The sequence below is a fragment of the Perna viridis genome, chromosome 12, assembly GCF_037379345.1.
Source record: "Perna viridis isolate PV_CMFRI_1.1 ecotype Kerala chromosome 12, ASM3737934v1, whole genome shotgun sequence".
Taxonomy (NCBI): domain Eukaryota; kingdom Metazoa; phylum Mollusca; class Bivalvia; order Mytilida; family Mytilidae; genus Perna; species Perna viridis.
In genome coordinates this window covers 24086523-24106255 of record NC_142456.1, presented here as the reverse complement: position 1 = coordinate 24106255, position 19733 = coordinate 24086523, and the positions used below count along the sequence as shown (strand labels likewise).

At 32.8% G+C, this 19733-nt stretch overlaps 1 protein-coding gene across 1 annotated transcript in view; it reads right to left on the bottom strand.

Moving 5' to 3' along the window:
- The window catches only part of LOC148601762 (uncharacterized), a 247117-nt gene that overhangs the window by 9905 nt on the left and 217479 nt on the right, over window positions 1-19733 (bottom strand). Inside the window, exons 197-211 of the mRNA XM_088556149.1 lie at window positions 19344-19492; window positions 18195-18463; window positions 16395-16618; window positions 14506-14714; window positions 14102-14288; window positions 13095-13265; window positions 11106-11564; window positions 8451-8601; window positions 6468-6607; window positions 5721-5845; window positions 4731-4884; window positions 4183-4297; window positions 3339-3546; window positions 1697-1897; window positions 332-548 (exon numbers count right to left, since the gene is read on the bottom strand). Of these exons, the coding sequence (XP_088412275.1) occupies window positions 332-548; window positions 1697-1897; window positions 3339-3546; window positions 4183-4297; window positions 4731-4884; window positions 5721-5845; window positions 6468-6607; window positions 8451-8601; window positions 11106-11564; window positions 13095-13265; window positions 14102-14288; window positions 14506-14714; window positions 16395-16618; window positions 18195-18463; window positions 19344-19492 (2979 nt within the window). The remainder of the gene's footprint in view (window positions 1-331; window positions 549-1696; window positions 1898-3338; window positions 3547-4182; window positions 4298-4730; window positions 4885-5720; window positions 5846-6467; window positions 6608-8450; window positions 8602-11105; window positions 11565-13094; window positions 13266-14101; window positions 14289-14505; window positions 14715-16394; window positions 16619-18194; window positions 18464-19343; window positions 19493-19733) is intronic.

Here is a 19733-nt window from a genome sequence, read left to right as displayed (position 1 = left end):
CCCATGCTCTTAGGAGATAAAAATTATATAGAATGCACTGTAGATTTCAAAATTAAGGGAGAAAACTCTGTAAATGGTGCTCAGATACAATAAAATCTACTGCATTTTCAATGTTGATTATCTCCTAAGAGCAGAAAGATTTGAATGAATAATTACACACTTCATAGTACAGACCCATAAAACAACTTAATCACAAAAATATTAATATGTAGCCTTTTTTGGGGTGTATCACATTTTTCAGATTTTGCATGATTCTTAAAAAAGACAGCTACTTAATTTTTTACAGATTTTGAGGGAGGGTTAACAGGTATGCTCTATAGGAAAATAATACCTTGACACTGTCCATTGCTATAACAAGGTGACATCATGATAACAAATTGTAAGCTGATGACATCAGAGGAGACATTATAACTATCTTTAATGTAGACTTTAACCTCTTCTATTCCTGTTACATTGTAATACTGTTCATATGAGATGGACATATAGTACCAAGATATGGCCTCTGCAGATTTCTTCAGATCAAAGGAATGACATGGGAAGATTGTCACCTGAAAAAAAAAAAAAAAAAAAGTTTGTCATACATAATTCATATCCAGGAACAACATAAGAATTTTTAAACCTTTTTAAAATAAACCTAGGAAAATTATGAGCAATACTATCTTGATATCCCCACTCCTCCAATTGATAACATGTACCTTTTATCCTCAATATTGATTCAGATCAAAATCTAAAATAGGAGGTGCACAATAGGAACATGTAATAGTTTCATTCTATTCAGTGGTGTATAACGAGATTGCAAGTGGGGGGTATGATAGTCGTGAAATAAAATTTAGCATAGCAATTTTTATCAATTTTTGAAAATTTCTTAAAAACTGAATTTTGAGAGTAGTGAAAACATGAAGTTGCATGCATTGTTGTGCCAGGTATATCCCCAATTGAGTAAAAATAATTGCGATGAAATTTAGAGAGACATAATAATGAATGGACCAGGTGAATCAAATATACAATTCACTTATTGAGTGGGTGAATAATGTCTTCATATTATCTAGGAAATAAAGGACATACCTCATAGTGGAAAATGTTCACTATATTTCTAAGGTTTGGGGAATCACAAAAATTAAATCTTGCCAAATTTAAGACCAGATATTTCACATTTATAAATTCACTTCATGAACTATTAAGATGTGAAAAATAAAGACGTAAAAATTTATTATTATATAGATATCGGTGTTTTATCGAATGTTCCCAATGTAATAAATTTTGATAATTCACACTGTGAAATATATTCAGTAATTTTACTCTCGCACTTTCTCCTATCAAAACGTCACAACTTTGATATCAATCTGCCAATCACAGAATTTAAAATTCATATTGAAAATATCGATAAATTATTAAGAAAATCTATATAATAAATAGGATAATCAATTGGTTATTGTGAATAACCAAAATATTATCACGAGTGCCGAAGAACTACTAGCTTTAACGAGTGCAGAACTTGTTTCGCACACGAGTTAAATCTCCAAGCGTTCTCACACGAGTGATAATATTTTGGTTATTCACTCTTCCCAATTAGTTATCCTATTAATACCCTTATATAATATATAATATTCATAGAGCAAATCATGTTTTTTTGGCACCCAAAAAAACTACCAGCTATACAGAAATAACACAAGTACACTGTCAATTAGATACAAACCTCTCTATCTTGTACAGGTGGACATTGTGTTATATTTGGTACAGTTGTTGTTTCCTCTGTGATGTTGATAAAGCCATTTGAAGAATTCTGGGTAACTACTGATAACACATCATCAATCTCTACATCATATGCTCCTAATACTGCTGTCCAAACAGGGGTCCAGTTGTCTTCATTGTTGACAGTCTTTTGCTCCAAGTATACCTTGAATATATTCATGAAACTAAAATGGTGCATTACTCTACATAGATAAACAAAATTTCAAAATAATTTGTTAATAAACAAGAGGCTCTCAGGAGCCTGAATCGCTCACCTGGTTGAATTTTGCCTTTCAAAGGCAATAAATTTAACAAGAAGTTGTCCAACAATTTTGACTCAAGAAGTCTTTGATAGGACTTATCATAAGATCTTTTCAACAATTGAAAGTTTCTTTTAATCTATCATAGTTTTCAAGATATTGACTGAAAACTGTAAAAAAAGTTTGGTTTCAATTGGTCAATTTGTGTCAGAGGAGAAGATTTTTGAAAGAAATAACGTTAAAAATAGCAAAAATTGTTGAAAAAGGGCAATAACTCCAACATGGCTTAACAGATTAAAACCAAAATTTGACCAGATGGATCTCATCATGCTGAACACATTTACTACACGTCAGAATTAAGCTAAACCTAACAGTTTAGGAAAACTACTTTCTGACCCCTATGTTCTATTTTTAGTAACGGCCGCCATGTTTTCAATGGACCAAAAATCCCCACATCAGTTCTTTGCAGGATACTCCAAGAAACATTCATACCAAGTTTGGTTCCAATTGGTCAAGTGGTGTCAGACGAGAAGAGTTTTGAAAAATTGTGAACGACAACGATGATGATGGACGCCAAGTGATGGCAATAGCTCACATGGCCTTTTGCCAGTTGAGCTGAAAATTGATCATTTAGTGTATAGACGAAATAATTTAACAGTGGATTAACTTGTTGTTATTTTTCTATTTAAAAAAAATCAGTTGCAGAGTCCTTTCACAAGAAATGAAAGTGGTGTAAATTTACTCGTAAGTTATGACATCATAATAGATAGAATATTGTGATGTCATAACTTAAAACTAATTCTACACTTATGATTACTTTGTGAAATCGACCACTGGACTACAACATCTACAAGACAACAACTAAGACAATATGTCACATATACAAATAAGTCTCATGAAAAAAGAACACATTTAGTGTCAGTCTCTGTAATAATCAGGCAGTGGGTGAAACATGGTTTGAAAAAAACTCGTCATTTTTATAGTGTAATTTGACTATTTGCACCATCAGAATCAAGGAAAACAGCCAATATTTTCCATATCTTTTTGGCAAATTGAGTAATAATTTCATTGAAATGCACTGAAAATTAACATTTCAAGGACAGATAACTCAGAAAAACTTCATTTTCCTAACATTCTATAGAAAAATTTCTGAGCAAAGCCAATGATGCAAAGATCAAATAATGGTCTTTTCAAATATAAAGCATCTTTGAGTGAAATTATATTGTCAGATCAGTGGGGTTTTGACATGCATGTTTCTGATTTTTCCAATTTTGCCTGATTCTTACAAATACTTACAACATTTACAACTTACTTAAACATTGATTCTATTATCATAAATATTCTTACTATAATAGTTTCCGTAGGATCATCTGGCAGTATTGTGTCCCCATAACGTGTGAGAAAAATGGCCGGTGCATCAGCTAGTTCTGTGATATTGATGCACAGGTAGACAGTTGTATTGAGGGCAGGAATTTCTGTTCCAGTCTGATTCTCCTGAAGTATAACTGGTATGCACTCAAAACCTGCACAGTTATCACAGGGTGTATAGATAAGCCTACAAAATAATAACCATGGAATGAATTTCATAATCAGATAATCAAGTTAAATTCAATCACGCAATCACGAGTGAAGCAGCTCATGAATTGCCATATGCGCTGAGGCAGTTATTTTCAAAATTAAAACCCCATGCCGCAATTGCAAATGAATTGACCAACCCAAAGGACACAATTGCAAGCACAAGTGAAACAAAGCGTTTCAAACAAAAACAAATTCATTCTTTGTCAAAATAATCAGGTTAATAGACATATTGCAATTACAGGTGAACAAATTTGGTGTATTATTGTGGGTAAGACAATTGATGTGTGTAAGCTAGGTTTGTATATCAGTATAAAGAGAAACATTTATTTTTCTCTATTACTTGTAACTCATATTTAATACATTTTTTGCAATCAAACTTTTATAAACAATAACAACGACTTTCTTGGCATAATTTTTTATGTGTCCCTTTTGCCTGTTGCTTAAAAATCTGAAACATTATAAAAATAGGAGATGTGGCATGATTGCCAATGAGACAGCCACCCACCAAAGGCCAAGCAATATTGATCCTTCTATGTAACAGACAGACAGACATGTATATAACGGAAAATCTATAAATCCATACTTCAATGCATTAAAAGGAAATTAAACCTACAGGCCTTCCAAAGTCAGGGTGGCATTCCCATACACAAGTGTGGTATTTTCATCTAGATAGAACAGTATATGGTCCCCTTCTGCATCTAAAGCTTTCAATGGGTACACCAAAATACCTGCAATAAAAAGTAATTTCTTCAGGGGAAGTAAATAGATAATTGTTCATATGTCCATTTAAAAAAAAAAAAAAATGGTGTAAAAATATGACATACCATATATACATTTTTTCCACTTTAAAGATATCTCATATAAATTATGAGATATCTTCTATTTTTTCTCAATCTTATGAATTTTGTAAGATATCCCCATATAATGTATAATTAAAAAGAGAGTTTCCTTTTATAAAAAAAAAACATATATTCTATTAGGTATTTTCTGATTTATTGTACCATAAGCCCAGGGAGTAATGGTGGCATATCACAATTCCATTGAGACATGCATATAACAAAATAAATAAATGGGGTTGAAAAAAACTTTTTTTCTTACCACTTTTTTGTAACATTCAACAAAACTTAATCACACACCAAACATTTAATTAAAAAAAATTACCTTCATCTTCAGAAAATGTTATATTTTCAGGTCCATCCAGCTCTGGTGGAGTGTTGACAATGCCCTCTTTTACAATTGTATATGAAAATAGTGTCTCATACATATAATAATCACTGGTTACAGATCCATTACCAGTAGACCAGGTATTACACACCTGTAACAAAAAACACCAGATAATCACCAATGACAGATCCATTACCAGTAGACCAGGTATTACAAACCTGTAACAAAAAACACCAGATAATCACCAATGACAGAGAATACACCAGGTAATCACAGACTACAGATTCACTACTTGTATACCAGGTATCATATATTTGTAAAAAATACCAGATACATATAATCACCAACCATGGAGAAAACACCAGGTAATCACAGAACACAGATCTATTACCTGTACACCAGGTTTCATACATCTTTAAAAACACCAAATAATCACTAATAACAGAGAAAACACAAGGTAATCACAGACTATAGAGAAAACATCAGAAAATAAAAAAAAAACAATAGAGAAATCATCAGGTTATCACAGACTACAGATCCATTACTTTTACACCAGGTATCATACATCTGTAACAAAATATAGTTTTTAGCTTCTTTTTGGATTAATTAATAGGTGGAGTTTGTTGTTAGGTAGATAGACTCTCAGTCACTTAGGATTAACTATTATAAAAATGTGAAATGACTGGATATTGCAGTCTCAAGTATATACCATTTATACACAGATTTAACTTTTTATGAGCAACTTGGTGAGTGTTTCTAGAAAATCAGAGGATGCTTACCCTACCAGTGCACCTGGTTCAAACTCCAAGTTTTTAGTGGAGTCTGAGTTGGTCATTAGCTTTTGTTGCTTTGTATTATTTTGGTTATTTTGTGTTCTTTGTTGTATTTGTCTGTTTTCCATGTCTGGTCTTTGTCTCTGAATAACATTCTTTTGATTCCCTTTATTACTTTTTTACAAAGTCACTGACTTTCAATATAGCTACTTACACTTATAGATATGGAACTTTCATGGCGACTAGGATGGCTGTCTAAGCCAATCAGTTCTACATTCTCCTCATTGAAGCCAGGTGCACCAAGGCAGGTGCGACTAGTTATCTCCCATTGTTGGCTTCCTGTAAATTGCAATAAGTACTAAGTTACAAAAGAATACACTATTATAAAAAGCAAGAGAATTATTGAATAAAAATACTGTTACATTTTTTCAAATCTAAAGTCAAGAAATGGATAAAATGTACTTTATCATACTTGTTAACCTACATCACTCCCACATCAAATGATTTCTGAAGCATTATTGATTGCTATAGAAAAATCCCCTAACAATAGACCGTATGAAGATGAACGAGTGTGAACACATTACTTAAAATGCTCATTCTTTCATGAAACACTGACTTTTCCTAAATTTTTCTAAATTGGTAAATACCCTTTTGAATTAAGTTATTGTAATGGTTCCCAATGTTTTATTCAATGAAGCACAATGGTTTAGTTCCATTCAACAAATTGCCAAGAGATTTGCATGCAAAGTAGGGGTGAGGTATTGTACACTGTTCTGATTAAAATTTCATAATAATCCCTCAAGCAGTTAAGGAAGAATAGTGCTGACAAGAAATGTGGACAGACATACCGACGGACCAACAAGCTGACAGCATGATTCCTACATACCCCTAAACTTTTTTAGGGGCTATAAAACTTGGGGACATGAATATATCTGGATTGAAGATACGAAGTAACACTTACTAGGATTCCAGTGAGTGATGATAGCTTTCCTTCCATTGCTTTTATCATGCTCGCTATTTTCATAAGTAAACTTGAGAGGACCTGGGAATGGAACATGTCCCACTGGTGAAAGACCAAAACTGCAAATACTGTACAGACATCTGAAATAAAGTCAAAATAGTATAACAAGCATTCTGAGAATATTGCATGGCAATACACAGCCTCCTACTTGCAGAAACACATTTGTTTATGAGAATAGAATGCAAACTTCATGCATAATTTATTAATGAAAACAAGTGTGGAAAATTGAGTTACTACATTAATCTTTAAAGCTCAATGTCTCAGTGTCCCCACTACCTACAAAGATTAATGAAAATTCAGTCCAGTATTTCTAAGAGGAAATAACAAGAACAATACCTGTGTCACTGTCATCTATTTGTCAACACACAAGTATCTTCAATATGTATATAAACACTAAGCATTTGAAAAAAACTGCAGTTTGGGTTACAAATGTCAATGAATAATGTCCTAATGATAGCACATACTGCTAAAAAATATCATCAAACTTCACTACAATAAGAAGTGCAGAACTTCAAATGTATTTGGTCACTGTGCAAAGTTTGAAAAATGTAAGATTTAAAGAAAAAACTTACTGGGTTACACAAGGTACTGTTCACAACAATGGTTTAGTTCAACATGCTAATAAAATGTTTTCACAGAGATATGTTTGGCCTGTTGCATATGGACTATGTTATTGAAAACTTGATTAACGGTGATGTTGTTACTAATTTAATATATTATGACAATCTATAAAATCAATACAACAATTTGACACCAGAAAAGTAGACACATTCCTCAGGTATAGTTTATTGTTTGTATATATGGAACTGTGACTAGAATACAAAAAAATACCAATCATATCTTTTGCAAATTTTGATATGCTGTACATGTGTTCCAAGAAGTAACCTCTCATCAGCAGCATTAGAATCAAATATACAGGAAGATCACAATCCACAAACAACTGTATACAAGTAGTACTCAAAGCCAAACCTATTGAAACAGGAAGCAAAATCTATCACCAAGAGGTTCTAAGTGATGTTTCAGTAACACAAAGTTTCAAAGTCAATAGACTGTGACAGTGGGGGCATATGCATACAAAGAGATATGGAATTGTGAAATGCAACAAGAAGCCAAAAACAACTGACTAAGTTCCAGTGACTCATGTTTAAATAACCAATGCTTAAATCTTAACAACAAATTTCAAAGTCAATAGAATATGACTGCAGGGACATAAACATGAAGATAATGCAACAGCTTACTAAATATGATTGACCTAGCATAAGTGGTTCATATCAAACTGACCTAATTAGAAAACTTAACATGAAAATCTTGACATGAAATTTGAAATTTTGAAGTCAGTAGACCGTGATTGCAAGGGGCATATGTATAAAATGGATATAGAACTGTGCTATAGTTATGCTAATGGAAATGGATACCAAATATGATTGACCTAGCACAAATGGATCATATCAAACTGACCTAATCAGAAAACTTAACATGAAAATCTTATTATAGGCACCGACACTACAAATATAATTTGACTTTTGCAACATTTTTTGTAGCAATACAAAAGTGTCAGAAAAAATTATCAATATTTCTCCATAATTAAAGGTGCACATCTTCAATATGAATACAACAATGTGCAAAATTTGAATCATATTGGTTCAATACTACTTGAGTTACAGATTACACAAAGTAGGTACCCCTAAGCATGGCAGACAAACAGAGGGAGTCCAATGGCTACTTGACCTGCCATAAGTGACACAGGTAAAAATATACACAAGGACAAGCACCAAAAATATGGGGTGAATTAAGATAGTAGTTCTTACAAACACAATGTTATTGGGTACTTTATCTGCAGTTACAACAACATATTTTAACGAATGATGATTAGTGTTTCCGCAACATCAGTATATTTCAAAATAAATAGAAACATACACTTACCTCCCATGTAAAAGCCTCTCTACTTGATCTAATGTTGTGTTTGGATTAACAATATAAAGTGGAAAATCAGAAGAAGCTGCTGACCCATAGTCAGTGGTCAGTGTCTCGGTATCCATTGGTTGTAGGAGTAAACTCTGTCCTGATACTAGAACTGTAACATTAATACACTGACTGGTCAATGGCAAAATAATAGAAATAAGATCATATTGTTAAAGGAGACATGACACAAAATATTCATTTTTTAAATGTTTTTATTTATAAAAACTATGGTATGTTTAGATACAAGTATAACAAATGTTTTCTCATCAGGTTAGCGCTAAATAAAGTTTGGTTATATCAATTAACAAGCCTGGTAGACTTAATTATGGCCAAGACAAAGCATGGGCAGCTTCTTTTATCTTTACATTGTTCAGTGTCTTGTGAAACAGGTGTCGATGAAGGTGTATGACTTCGATAATTGAAATATAATTGCATTTCTTTTGTCTTACAAATTTTGAAATAAAACAATTTACAAGGAGAATTTGACACAATACACAGATATATAATAGGCAACCATAGGTGAGTTTAAAGGAGCATTTCTGGTACAAACAATATTTTTTTATAGGTCAGTTAAAATATTTAATTTTAGCAAAAAAGATTCAGAACATGAGGAAGCTTCAGCACGAAACCTTTATGGGTTCTCAAATAAAATGATCAAAACCAATAAAAATAAACAAGTTTGTATTATCCTATAGCTGTACTTGCGGGGTACTGGTACACTTGTCAGGAGTAACGTTCCTTAAAAAGGGGTGTAATCAATATTTTCATTGAAGATCAAGATCGGAACAGTTTAAATCTTAGAATGTGAATTTAATTTACTTTATGTAAAAAGTTCAATCGAACATGACAGTATATAATGAAATAGTTCTATGTAATCTTCAAAAAGAAGTGGTGTAGTCTCTCTGTGGATTCTAGTCTTCACACATGTAATAGTTAAATATTTCTGTCGAAGTTCATCATTTTCTTCTCGAAGTTGTTTAAATTGATACAACTGTCAATATTTTCACTTTTAGTTGTAGAAATCATGTAAAAAGTGCAGAAGCCCCACGCATTTCAACCACTTGATCTATGAATTGAGAACAAATGACGTAGCACGGTCACGTGACCACATGGCTAACTAGAATTTGTATGCCTTGATTTTGAATCAATTTATCTTCAATTAAACGACGTAAGTGATTACAAGGGGCGTTTTTATGATACAAATTAGGTGTAAAAAATCAAATATACCAAAAATTGAAAAGTAATTTTTGGTGTCATGTCTCCTTTAAGTAGTAGTCTTTGTAAGAATCATGCAAATTCTGTAATATGTGATACACCCCAAAAAAGGCCACACATTTTTTTTTTTATCAAGTTACTTATAGGTAACTTATGATGAAATGTATAACTATTCATTCAAGTCTGTCTTCACTTATAAAATAATCTACATTGAACATCAAACAGTTTATATTGTCATTTACAGACTTTGAATTCTATAGTGCATTCTATGTAAGAACCAGGATTATATGAAAAGCCACATGATTGTTTCTGTTAACTACTAGTATTACATTTTAAACAAAATATCAAAAATAAAAATATGAAGGCTTTCCAAACATGAATCACATTTTGCATGATTCTTATCTTGAATGCTACTTAAAAATAAGGGGTTTCCTGGTTGTTATTTAAACCCTCAAATCAACTTAGATGACACATTGTGTATTAAATTCTACAGTAATTTTACAATTTTCATACAACCTTATTGAAGCCTAAGTTAACCATTGATAGAACAAGCATTTTGTCAAGGTATACACCATATTTTTCATTTTTAAATTGGAGAAAGACGGTCAATATAGTATTTTAATAATAAATTAGAAAAACTGTGTAACTTACTAATACATGACTAATAAAACCCCAATCCCCATTCTAGTTACCATATGGACCATATATAAACAAAGTTTTCAAACAAGAAATTGATGCTGCTCAGATCTTTAACTGAATCACATGATGTGGGTATGTAAAGTTTCAAAATATTGAGTGAAAAATTTATCAAGATATTATATATGGTCAAAATGTAAGCTAGAAAAACTATAAAAGCAAGCCCATGAAGAAAATACTTTGCTTCAAATGGAGTTCAATTTTAAATGTAAAATTCTTTAGTTCAATTATCTCCTGTAATGTCCTCCAACATTAATGATATTCCTTAATGCAGGTCTACATATGATGTTCCATCTTTGTATAAAAAATTCATCAAAATCCCTTGAGTTACAATTACAAGAATTGTAGACAAATGGACAGACACACAGATAGGGTGATTCCTATAACTCCCATCAAACTTTTGTGGCAGGGGCAGATCCAGGATTTCAGTTTAAGTGGGGAGTTAATTGGAATAAATGCCATGCAAAGCAAGGCAAAATATATTATGTGGTGAAACTTGTGGTTAAAATTTTATGCCCGGCACGCCAGTCTCCTGCTCCTGCTGGAGGTATAATAAATATGGATGTGCATCCTATTTGATGATTTATTTCATAGTTGTACCATAAAGTTTGATGAGAGCAGGATATTTCCATTTGATAGTATTTATTTTTATATCTTAAGTAAGCAAAGTTGTTGTTTTTATTAAAAGAGGTGGCATTAACTTACCATATGTATTAGCATCTGGTGCCTTTACATCTATTTCACAATCATGTACATGATCAGTATCTCTCTTCTTCCTTCTGCTTGGTGCAGGTCCATCTGGTAACACAGTAAATGCCAAATGATGAATGCTGTCCGTCATAGTATACAGAACAGACTGATCATTGATGATCAGAACAGTACCTAGCTGTTTTCTGCTACATAACTCTGCTTTATTACACACTTGCAACATCATGAAAACAGTACGCCCAGGTTCTAATCTAAAAATATTATTCTCATCACTGAGGCGTTCAGCTTCGGAGAGGGATGTGTTTTGGTTAAGGTTGAACTCTGACAGAGGTCTGACCGTGTCTGTATTCAACGTCAGCACACCATTTTCTATCTTGATTGTACCTGACCTGTTATGACCTATCCATGTACATGGTAAAATGTCATCCTTCTGTTCATCAGATCCTAGGCACCAATCTTCAAAAAATCATTGAAAAATGAAAACTTTGTTTTAGGTTCAAACAAATGAGTCATGTATTTAAAATAAGCTGTGAGAAAATTATTTATAAATCATTGTATCAAGTAATGATCTGCACTTAACATGCTTAAGCTCATGTTGTGTTCTCCTCCTTGATATTTGCTCTCAAATAAAACAAATTGGAAAACAAGGAATATGGAAGCCTCTTTGCACAAGTGCCAAATACTGAAGTTGAATTTAATTTTTTTGTAAATTTCAATACCCTGTATACATGTTTCAAGGAGTAACTTCTCATCAGCAGCATTAGAATCATATATATAGGAAAAGCTAAATCCCCCAAAAAAAATCATTGTAAAGAAGAAGCACTCAAAATGGAAACTATTAAAATAGGAAGCCTGAATTCCATCAACAAAAGTTACTACACCAGTCTGATGTTAAGTGTTTAAAAAGAAGCCAAAATGAATAAACTTCATAATTTTGACTGTGATAGAATATAAGATCAGATATCATCACATTTTTGTTATTGCAACAACAAAAAAATTAAAGTGGAACTGTGTTCTCAGTTGTAAATACAAATATTTACCTAGCATAATTCAATTATTAAGTAAAGGTCTTTGTAAGGATCATGCAAAATCTGAAAAATGTGATACACCCTAAAAAAGGCTACATATTTTTATTTTTGTAATTAGGTTGTTTTATGTGTCTATACTATGAAATGTATAATTATTCATTCAAATCTGCCTGCTCTTAGGAGATAATCCACCTTGAAAATCCAGTAGATTCTATTGTATTTGAGTGTCATTTACAGAGTTATCTCCCTTAATTTTGAAATCTACAGTGCATTCTATATAATTGTTATCTCCTAAGAGCACAGGTTATATGAAAAACCACATGTTAATTTCTGTTCACTATTACATTTCAAACAAAATATCAAAAATAAAAATATGACTTTTTACCCATGAATAACTTTTTGCATGATCCTTAGCTGGAGTGGTACGTAACATTACCCAGGCTTATTTTTCATCAATATCACAAAAACTAGAATATCAAGTCTTTCTTGATATTTATGAAATGCAAGCCATTTTAGCTAGTTTTTCAAAGTAACATAACCCACATGACAACCTGGTTGGTGATCTCATTGGGGCAAGGAAGAACAGTAAAAATTGTCTTTGAAATTTTAATTAAATTCACTAAGTACCTAAATAGTTTGAAAAAAGTTATCTAAAAGTATACAAGTGTTTATCATAATTACCAATTAATTAATCAAATATTTGAATTTGAAGTATACTGCTTCAATCAGACAGTAAACCAGTCTGTCAAGTTACTTTCCTTTTTCTTAAAATAAAAAAAAAACAAAACAAAACAAAACAAAAAAAGAAACAAAATCGAAGTCAGGAATATGAAATAGGACAATTATTAACTTTACCAAATCATACTTTTTTCCTCAAAATAACAAAACCAGAATTAAATTGTCACCCGTACAGAAAACAAAAATAAATGCACAGAAAATTCCTGAATTAAATCAATACCATATCTATTAATTGACAAGTCTGTTCCCAGTGAGTAAGTCATTCCTATGGACGTATCAAAGGTTGAGTTTCTGGCACCAGTAGGTATAATATTAGTTCCCAGTTCCCAGGTATTTGGTATACTCGTGGTCACTCCAGTAATTTCTGGAGGTTCTAAGAGAGCTTGTACACCTGAAAGGATTACATCAATGATATTTGATTATTGAAAGCTTATATAAGTATCATTCTGTATAAAGCTCAGACACTGCCAATAGAAGAGCCGTTTTATGGTGTAGAAAAAAATCATCAAACAAATGATGCTCGTTTGGTCTACATTTGCTCTATTTGTAAGTAACAATAGTTCTTTTTGTATTCAAATCTCTAATTTTGAGAAAATATAACGAGAATAGGTATGGGGAATATATCACAGGAAAAACAACCCCACTGGGATGAAAATGTCAGTCCACGGCCACCCAATGGTCTTCAGCGAATGATAAAGAAACCTTGACAAAACAGGACAGGCTGCAGCTGGTCCCAAACCATCATTATACACAGGTAAAGTGAAAGAGTTGCCCCTTTATACTCAAGTAACATAAAAATAAACTAAACATGAAAATAAAACAAGACATACAGAAGAAAGACATTCCTGACTTAGGACAGGTGCAAAAAATGTGGTGATGTTGAAGTATTTTGGCATGATCACAACCCTCCCCCTTAAAAATCTGGCCACTGCAGAAAAAAATTTACACAATTTAACACAACTAAAAGTTGGCTCAAATTGTACAAACTAATGACTTCTAGCAGTTCACTGACATGCCAGCTCAAGACCAGTTTAAACCTACAAAAAATTATGTCCCCGTAGTATGTAACCATATATTCATCTCTCACTAAAATCAACTCTTTCATACACAATGTATATAATTTTTTATCTTGAATTTGGTGGGTAATTGACATGCATGAATCACCTCCTACCTGATTCTTAAAAGACTACTAACTCAAAAGAGAATTAATTAGTTCAATAATAGTACCTTCTTGTTCACTGTATGTTGTTTCTAGACCAGCCCCATTCCTGCACCTGACTGAGACATAATAAATCCCTTCATTTTGAATAACACCTTCCAGGGTTGTGTTGATGGCAATCTGATCTGTTCCTACTGACATCCAATGTTGAATATCATCTCCTCCTACTGCTGTGCCTATAGCCCACCAATTTTCCTGATAAGAATACCAATTCTTATTACATTCTTAGTAAATATCCTGGCCTATTTATGATAGCTTGATTGGTGCATACAAACTAATTAAACTCAGTTTTCAGAAAATTTGTTACACAATCATGCATTTTAGCTGAAAGAGATTATAATATCCAACCAATGAAAAAATGTCTACAAAGGCTTCTCCTTTAACAATATATTTTTTTCATCAAACTACTTACCACAATTTGGCTGTCTTCATCCAAACAACTCCAGAATGCCTTGATGGTACTGTTAGAAGACTGGAATTTGACTGGAGTTAAGTCTCCTTGGTTTACATCTATATACATAGGGGTCATCTCTTCAAGGTCAAACCATGGGGCAGTGTCATCAATGTAAAACACAGAGGAAGAAGCTACAGCTGAACTCCCAGAACCAAGAACTGCTTTAACTGTAAGTAGAAAAAATGGAAATCATAAGATAGAAAAAAATATGTTATCCAAGTCTACAGGATGAAACTTCGATAAAAGTACATGAAATTTGCAATTAGTTCTGTAAACCAACAAATTTTAGCACCAGTAAACTATAATGGTTTTACACTGGTGAACAAGCTTGTAATTCAAATTTCATGGAACCTAAGTAGATAAAGACAATATCACTGTACCGTGGATCTGAGTTAAAACTAGAAAAAACTGTGAGCATTGCTCACTAACTTGATACCCTTCATTTCTCTATTTGATATATATTAAAAATGCACCTTCTGACCTTAATTCAATTCCATTCTATGGTGTAGGAGAACTGATAAGAGGTGTGTCCCACAATGTCCCTGTATTCAGAGATGACAAAGTCCATGTTTTGCTATGTGAAACCCCTTAAACTGATTTGGATCAAAATCTGGAAAAGGACGTGTACTATGGGAACATGTAATGAAGGTTCTGTGAAAGTTTCATTCAATTCCATTCAGTGGTGTAAGAGGAGTAACAGATAAAAGATGGGTCCCCAATGTCCCTGTATTCAGCTATATTTGAAATGTGAAACCCCTAAACTGATTCAGGTCAAAATTTAAAATAGGAGGTGCACAATGGGAACATGTAATAAAGATTCTTCAGTTTCATTTAATTCCATTCAGTAGTAAAGAAGGAGTAATGGATGAGAGATGGGTACATCTCTACGTAACGGAAGGAAACACAGGCAGACAGAAGGAAGGTAGGAAGAATGAACGGACAGATGGACACCTCTATTACTAAATACCTCACACCTGCAAGGTATAAAAAATCAAATTGAAGTAGTTATCTCTATCTGTATGTTCTATTCTGATCGATTTTATAGCTGATTAACTGCTATCATTACTTTTCAAAACTAATTATTCTATAAGAGTATTGGAATTGACTTTATGTATCAGTATTCTGATTGTGAAATTTTGGTCAAGATGGCCATGTCTTTATATCAGCAAGGATGTTAATACAAACATATTAAATAGTTGATACACAATTTCTATGTCGGATCTGACACTACCAGCCAACCTTTTTCGCATAATTTTGATGGTCTCATGAAAATAGTGAAAGTATATATAGTGCAGAAATTTAATTGGTTTACAATACAGACTGTAAGACAATCATAACAAATTTTGGGTTTACTTTGAAATCATTCTCAAGACCAGGAGACTTGTTTACAAATGACAGATAGTCTATAGAATAATTCTTTTGAAATGTTGTTCAAAACTAGTACAGAAAAGGTGGATCTACTCAGAAGAATGAGCAGTCAGAATAGTTACTAAATTTAATCTTTTCAATTCTAAAACAATAATATGAGCGCCTCAACTTTTAATTTGTAACAGCACACAAATGGCTTAATATAACATTTGTAAATTTTTCGTTTTGTTTTACAGGCATCTCAATTTAACCACTTAATCCACTTATGAAATATTAAGTTTAAAAATTAAAGTAGAAAAGCTTGTAGATGCATCAACTCAGCAAGATGAAGACAGATCACCAATTTAAAATCATCCTCATGAATGGTTCCTCTATGAAAATTTATTGAGCAGATGAACACTACATACAGACAGCAGCCTAAAGAGAGAAAAGGGGGACGCAAAGAAACTAACAATGGTGTATGATGTTTTCAGACATACCTGTAAGGTAGTATGCAGTAGACACATTGACAAGGTGACCTGAGCTGTTTGTTTCTTCACTTTTAGCTGGTAGGTCAAGGTCAGACAGGGTAAAGTTTAATAGGACCTGTGTAGTAGGGTCACAACTGGTACTACATGTGTAAGGAGCACACAGACTGTAGCAAGGCATACAAGGATCCAGAACTTCTTGGTATGACACTGAATTAGTTGTGAGAGGAGAATTCCTGTAAAATATAAATTGAGATTTTTTCAAGTTTGTTACTGTTTATAACCTCCTGCAATTTTCTACATAATATTAAGATGCCGAAATTTTCTAACTTTCTAGATCTACAGGTACTGTAAACATATTGATTTTCATGGTGGTCAGAAAACCATAAAAAAAATAATACCAACAAAATTCATTTTTAACACTTTATAACACTGATATTTTTTTTAAACCATGAAAAAGTGATACCCGGGAATATGATCGCTTGAAAGAATCCACGAAAATTAGCAAATAAGAAAATTACTACACATACAGTATACACAGTGTTTTGCACTCAGAATTTTTCAATGAACATTTCAGCCAAGTACTTGTATTATCAAGTAGTAGTCTTTGTAATAATCATGCAAATTCTGTAATATGTGATAAACCCCCAAAATGACTACACATTTTTTTATTTTTGTTATTAAGTTGCTCTGTGGGTCTTTATGGTAAAATGTGCAGTTATTCATTCCAAACAGTCTGCTCTAAAGCGATAATCCACATTGAAAATCCAACAGTTTCCATTTTATTTTAGCATAATTTACAGTTTGATTGTTTTTGTTTGTTGAAGTTTAACGTCCGAGCAGCAATATTTCAGCTATATTCAGACGATGAACATGAAATTGATGATAAAATGAACGTGAAACGATGATGAAATGAAAAAGGGACGGGACACAAGGACAATGGGGTCGACAAATTTTGATTGCCACTGGTAATAGGGAGAGGTGGGTAGGGTCGGGCAATTTAGCCTTCTCTGGCGGAGCCCTATGGTTCCTACTCCGGGAGAATGCCACAGTAGGGTTCTTTAACGTGCGAGGAAGGTGGCATCTTTCCCAACACTGTGCACCACTATGGTTTGCAGTCAGGTTTTCCATATTATGGCCTGACAACCCCAGCATGTAACACGCCAGGGGTACCCCATTCCACCACCTGGGGCACACATCCCAGATGCTCTGTGGGTAAAGCGCCCTAGCCCCCGACTAGGGTTCTGAGCACTATTTAGTCGCCTTTTACAACAAGCATAATTTACAGAGTGATCTCCCTTAATTTTGAATTTTACTGTATATTTTGAATATGATTTTTATTTCCTAAGAAGAAGGGTTATATGGAATCACATATTATATTCTGTTTACTAAGACATTTTAAACAAAATATCAAGAATAAAAAAATGTAGGCTTTCCAACCATGAATCACATTTTGCATGATTCTTACCTGGAGTGCTACTTAAAGTTCATAACTTACGTAAAACTCATCTTACTTCTGTAGTTCAAATACTCAATAAGACTAAGAATACAGTCTTCGACAATAAAGTAAAAGCAGGTACTATATAATACTAATAAGTAATAGGTATACATGTGTTAATCCATCTTTTGAAATTACAAAGTCTCAGTGGGGAACCAAAAGGAGAGGGTCTGGGGGTTGGAACCCTCCCTCTCTTTGGAAAATATTGTTAATTTCATGTAAAACTTTGGCAATAAGCAATTAATAGTCTTGAGCCCCCCCTTTTCAAAACTCTAGATCAAGCTCAGTATCTGTTGATCAATACAAAGTCTTACCCTATTCCAGCCTCATATCTATCAATAGGTATTGTCCCTCCATAAAAGGGTTTTCCATATCTACACATTGCCGTGGAAGAAGGTGGCATGATCATGTCTTTAAAGGTAGCTTTAGTAGAATATACATTAAATAAGTCATCAACAGGTGGTAAATAGTTGTTCTTATTGAAAACATGGAGGATAAGTTTTGTATCAGCACTGAATTCTGGGATGCCACATATCTTGCTGCAAATGACATTATCAATATACACCTTCATACACCAGGTTTTCTACAAAAGACAGATTTCATATTACAGTTCTTTTTTTTCAGAAAAATTGCATCTTAAACATTAATTCACTTAACTTCATCATAAAATAGACAGTATTAAATGCTACAGTTGTAGAGTGAATGACTGCTGCATATTTTACAAAGCAATGTCCCCTTTCATTTTTCAATCAATGAAATCTGGTGATATGGCTCTAGACAATTACAAAAAACTTCAACAATCAATCAATCAATCATGATACCTACATTTCAGTTATAACCAACACATACACTTTGAAAGAAGTTAACAATAAAAATCTCTAGATTTTAAATGCCTTTGCTTTCTAAATATCATCTGGAAATTACATTTCATCTTATGGATAAAAGCAGCAATCACAGATCGTAACATCTACAGTAAAACTGGTCTATTAAAACAAAATCCCTTTTCATTGTGTGAAGTGAGGAGCTAAGAAAAAAAGTAATGGTAAAAAATTCAACTAGTTTAACTATAATTTTAGAATTGAATCAGTCAAATTCTGGACAGATCCTTTGGCCTAGTGCCTCTGAGGTTTTTCTTTCGCCTAACTAGAAAGGCTGAGGTGTTCCGATCGGGTTCAGGTGTTCTGTTTATCTAGGGTTCAAATCTAGGTAAAGGGACTTTTAAAAGGGTTAGGTTTTGACAGGTTTTGTAGTTAATCAGGTTTTGGTTTAGACAGGTTTTCCAATTTCTCAGGGACTGGTTTAGACAGGTTTTCCAGTTATTCAGGATTTGGTTACAACAGGTTTTTATCATTATTCAGGGATTTTTCAGTCATGTTTCAGTGTATATTGTATGTTTTGTATAAAAAACCACTATTAACTCTGAAGTATTTCCCTGATATTACTTGAAGGATATATATACTTACCTGTAACTGATCATATTTCTCATAATCAACAATAATTCTATAGTCATGGAAATCAGCTGATGGGTCAAAATTTAGGTCATCTTCAGTGTACAACGGTACCAAACTGTCATTTGAAAGTCTACACCAACTCACTATATATGGCTTTGCGTCTTAAATACCATTAAAAAGCAGATTTAATATTTCGCATTTTAAATACAATGATTATTAAAAAAAAAAAACAAAAAAAAAATGCTTTGAAAGAATATACAGTAATGCAGAAAGTTTTCAACGAACTGTTTAATAAGAAGAAAAAAATTAAGTAGCAGTCTTTGTAAGAATCATGCAAATTCTGTAAAATGTGATACACCCAAAACAAACACTACACATTTTCATTTTTGTTATTAAGTTGCT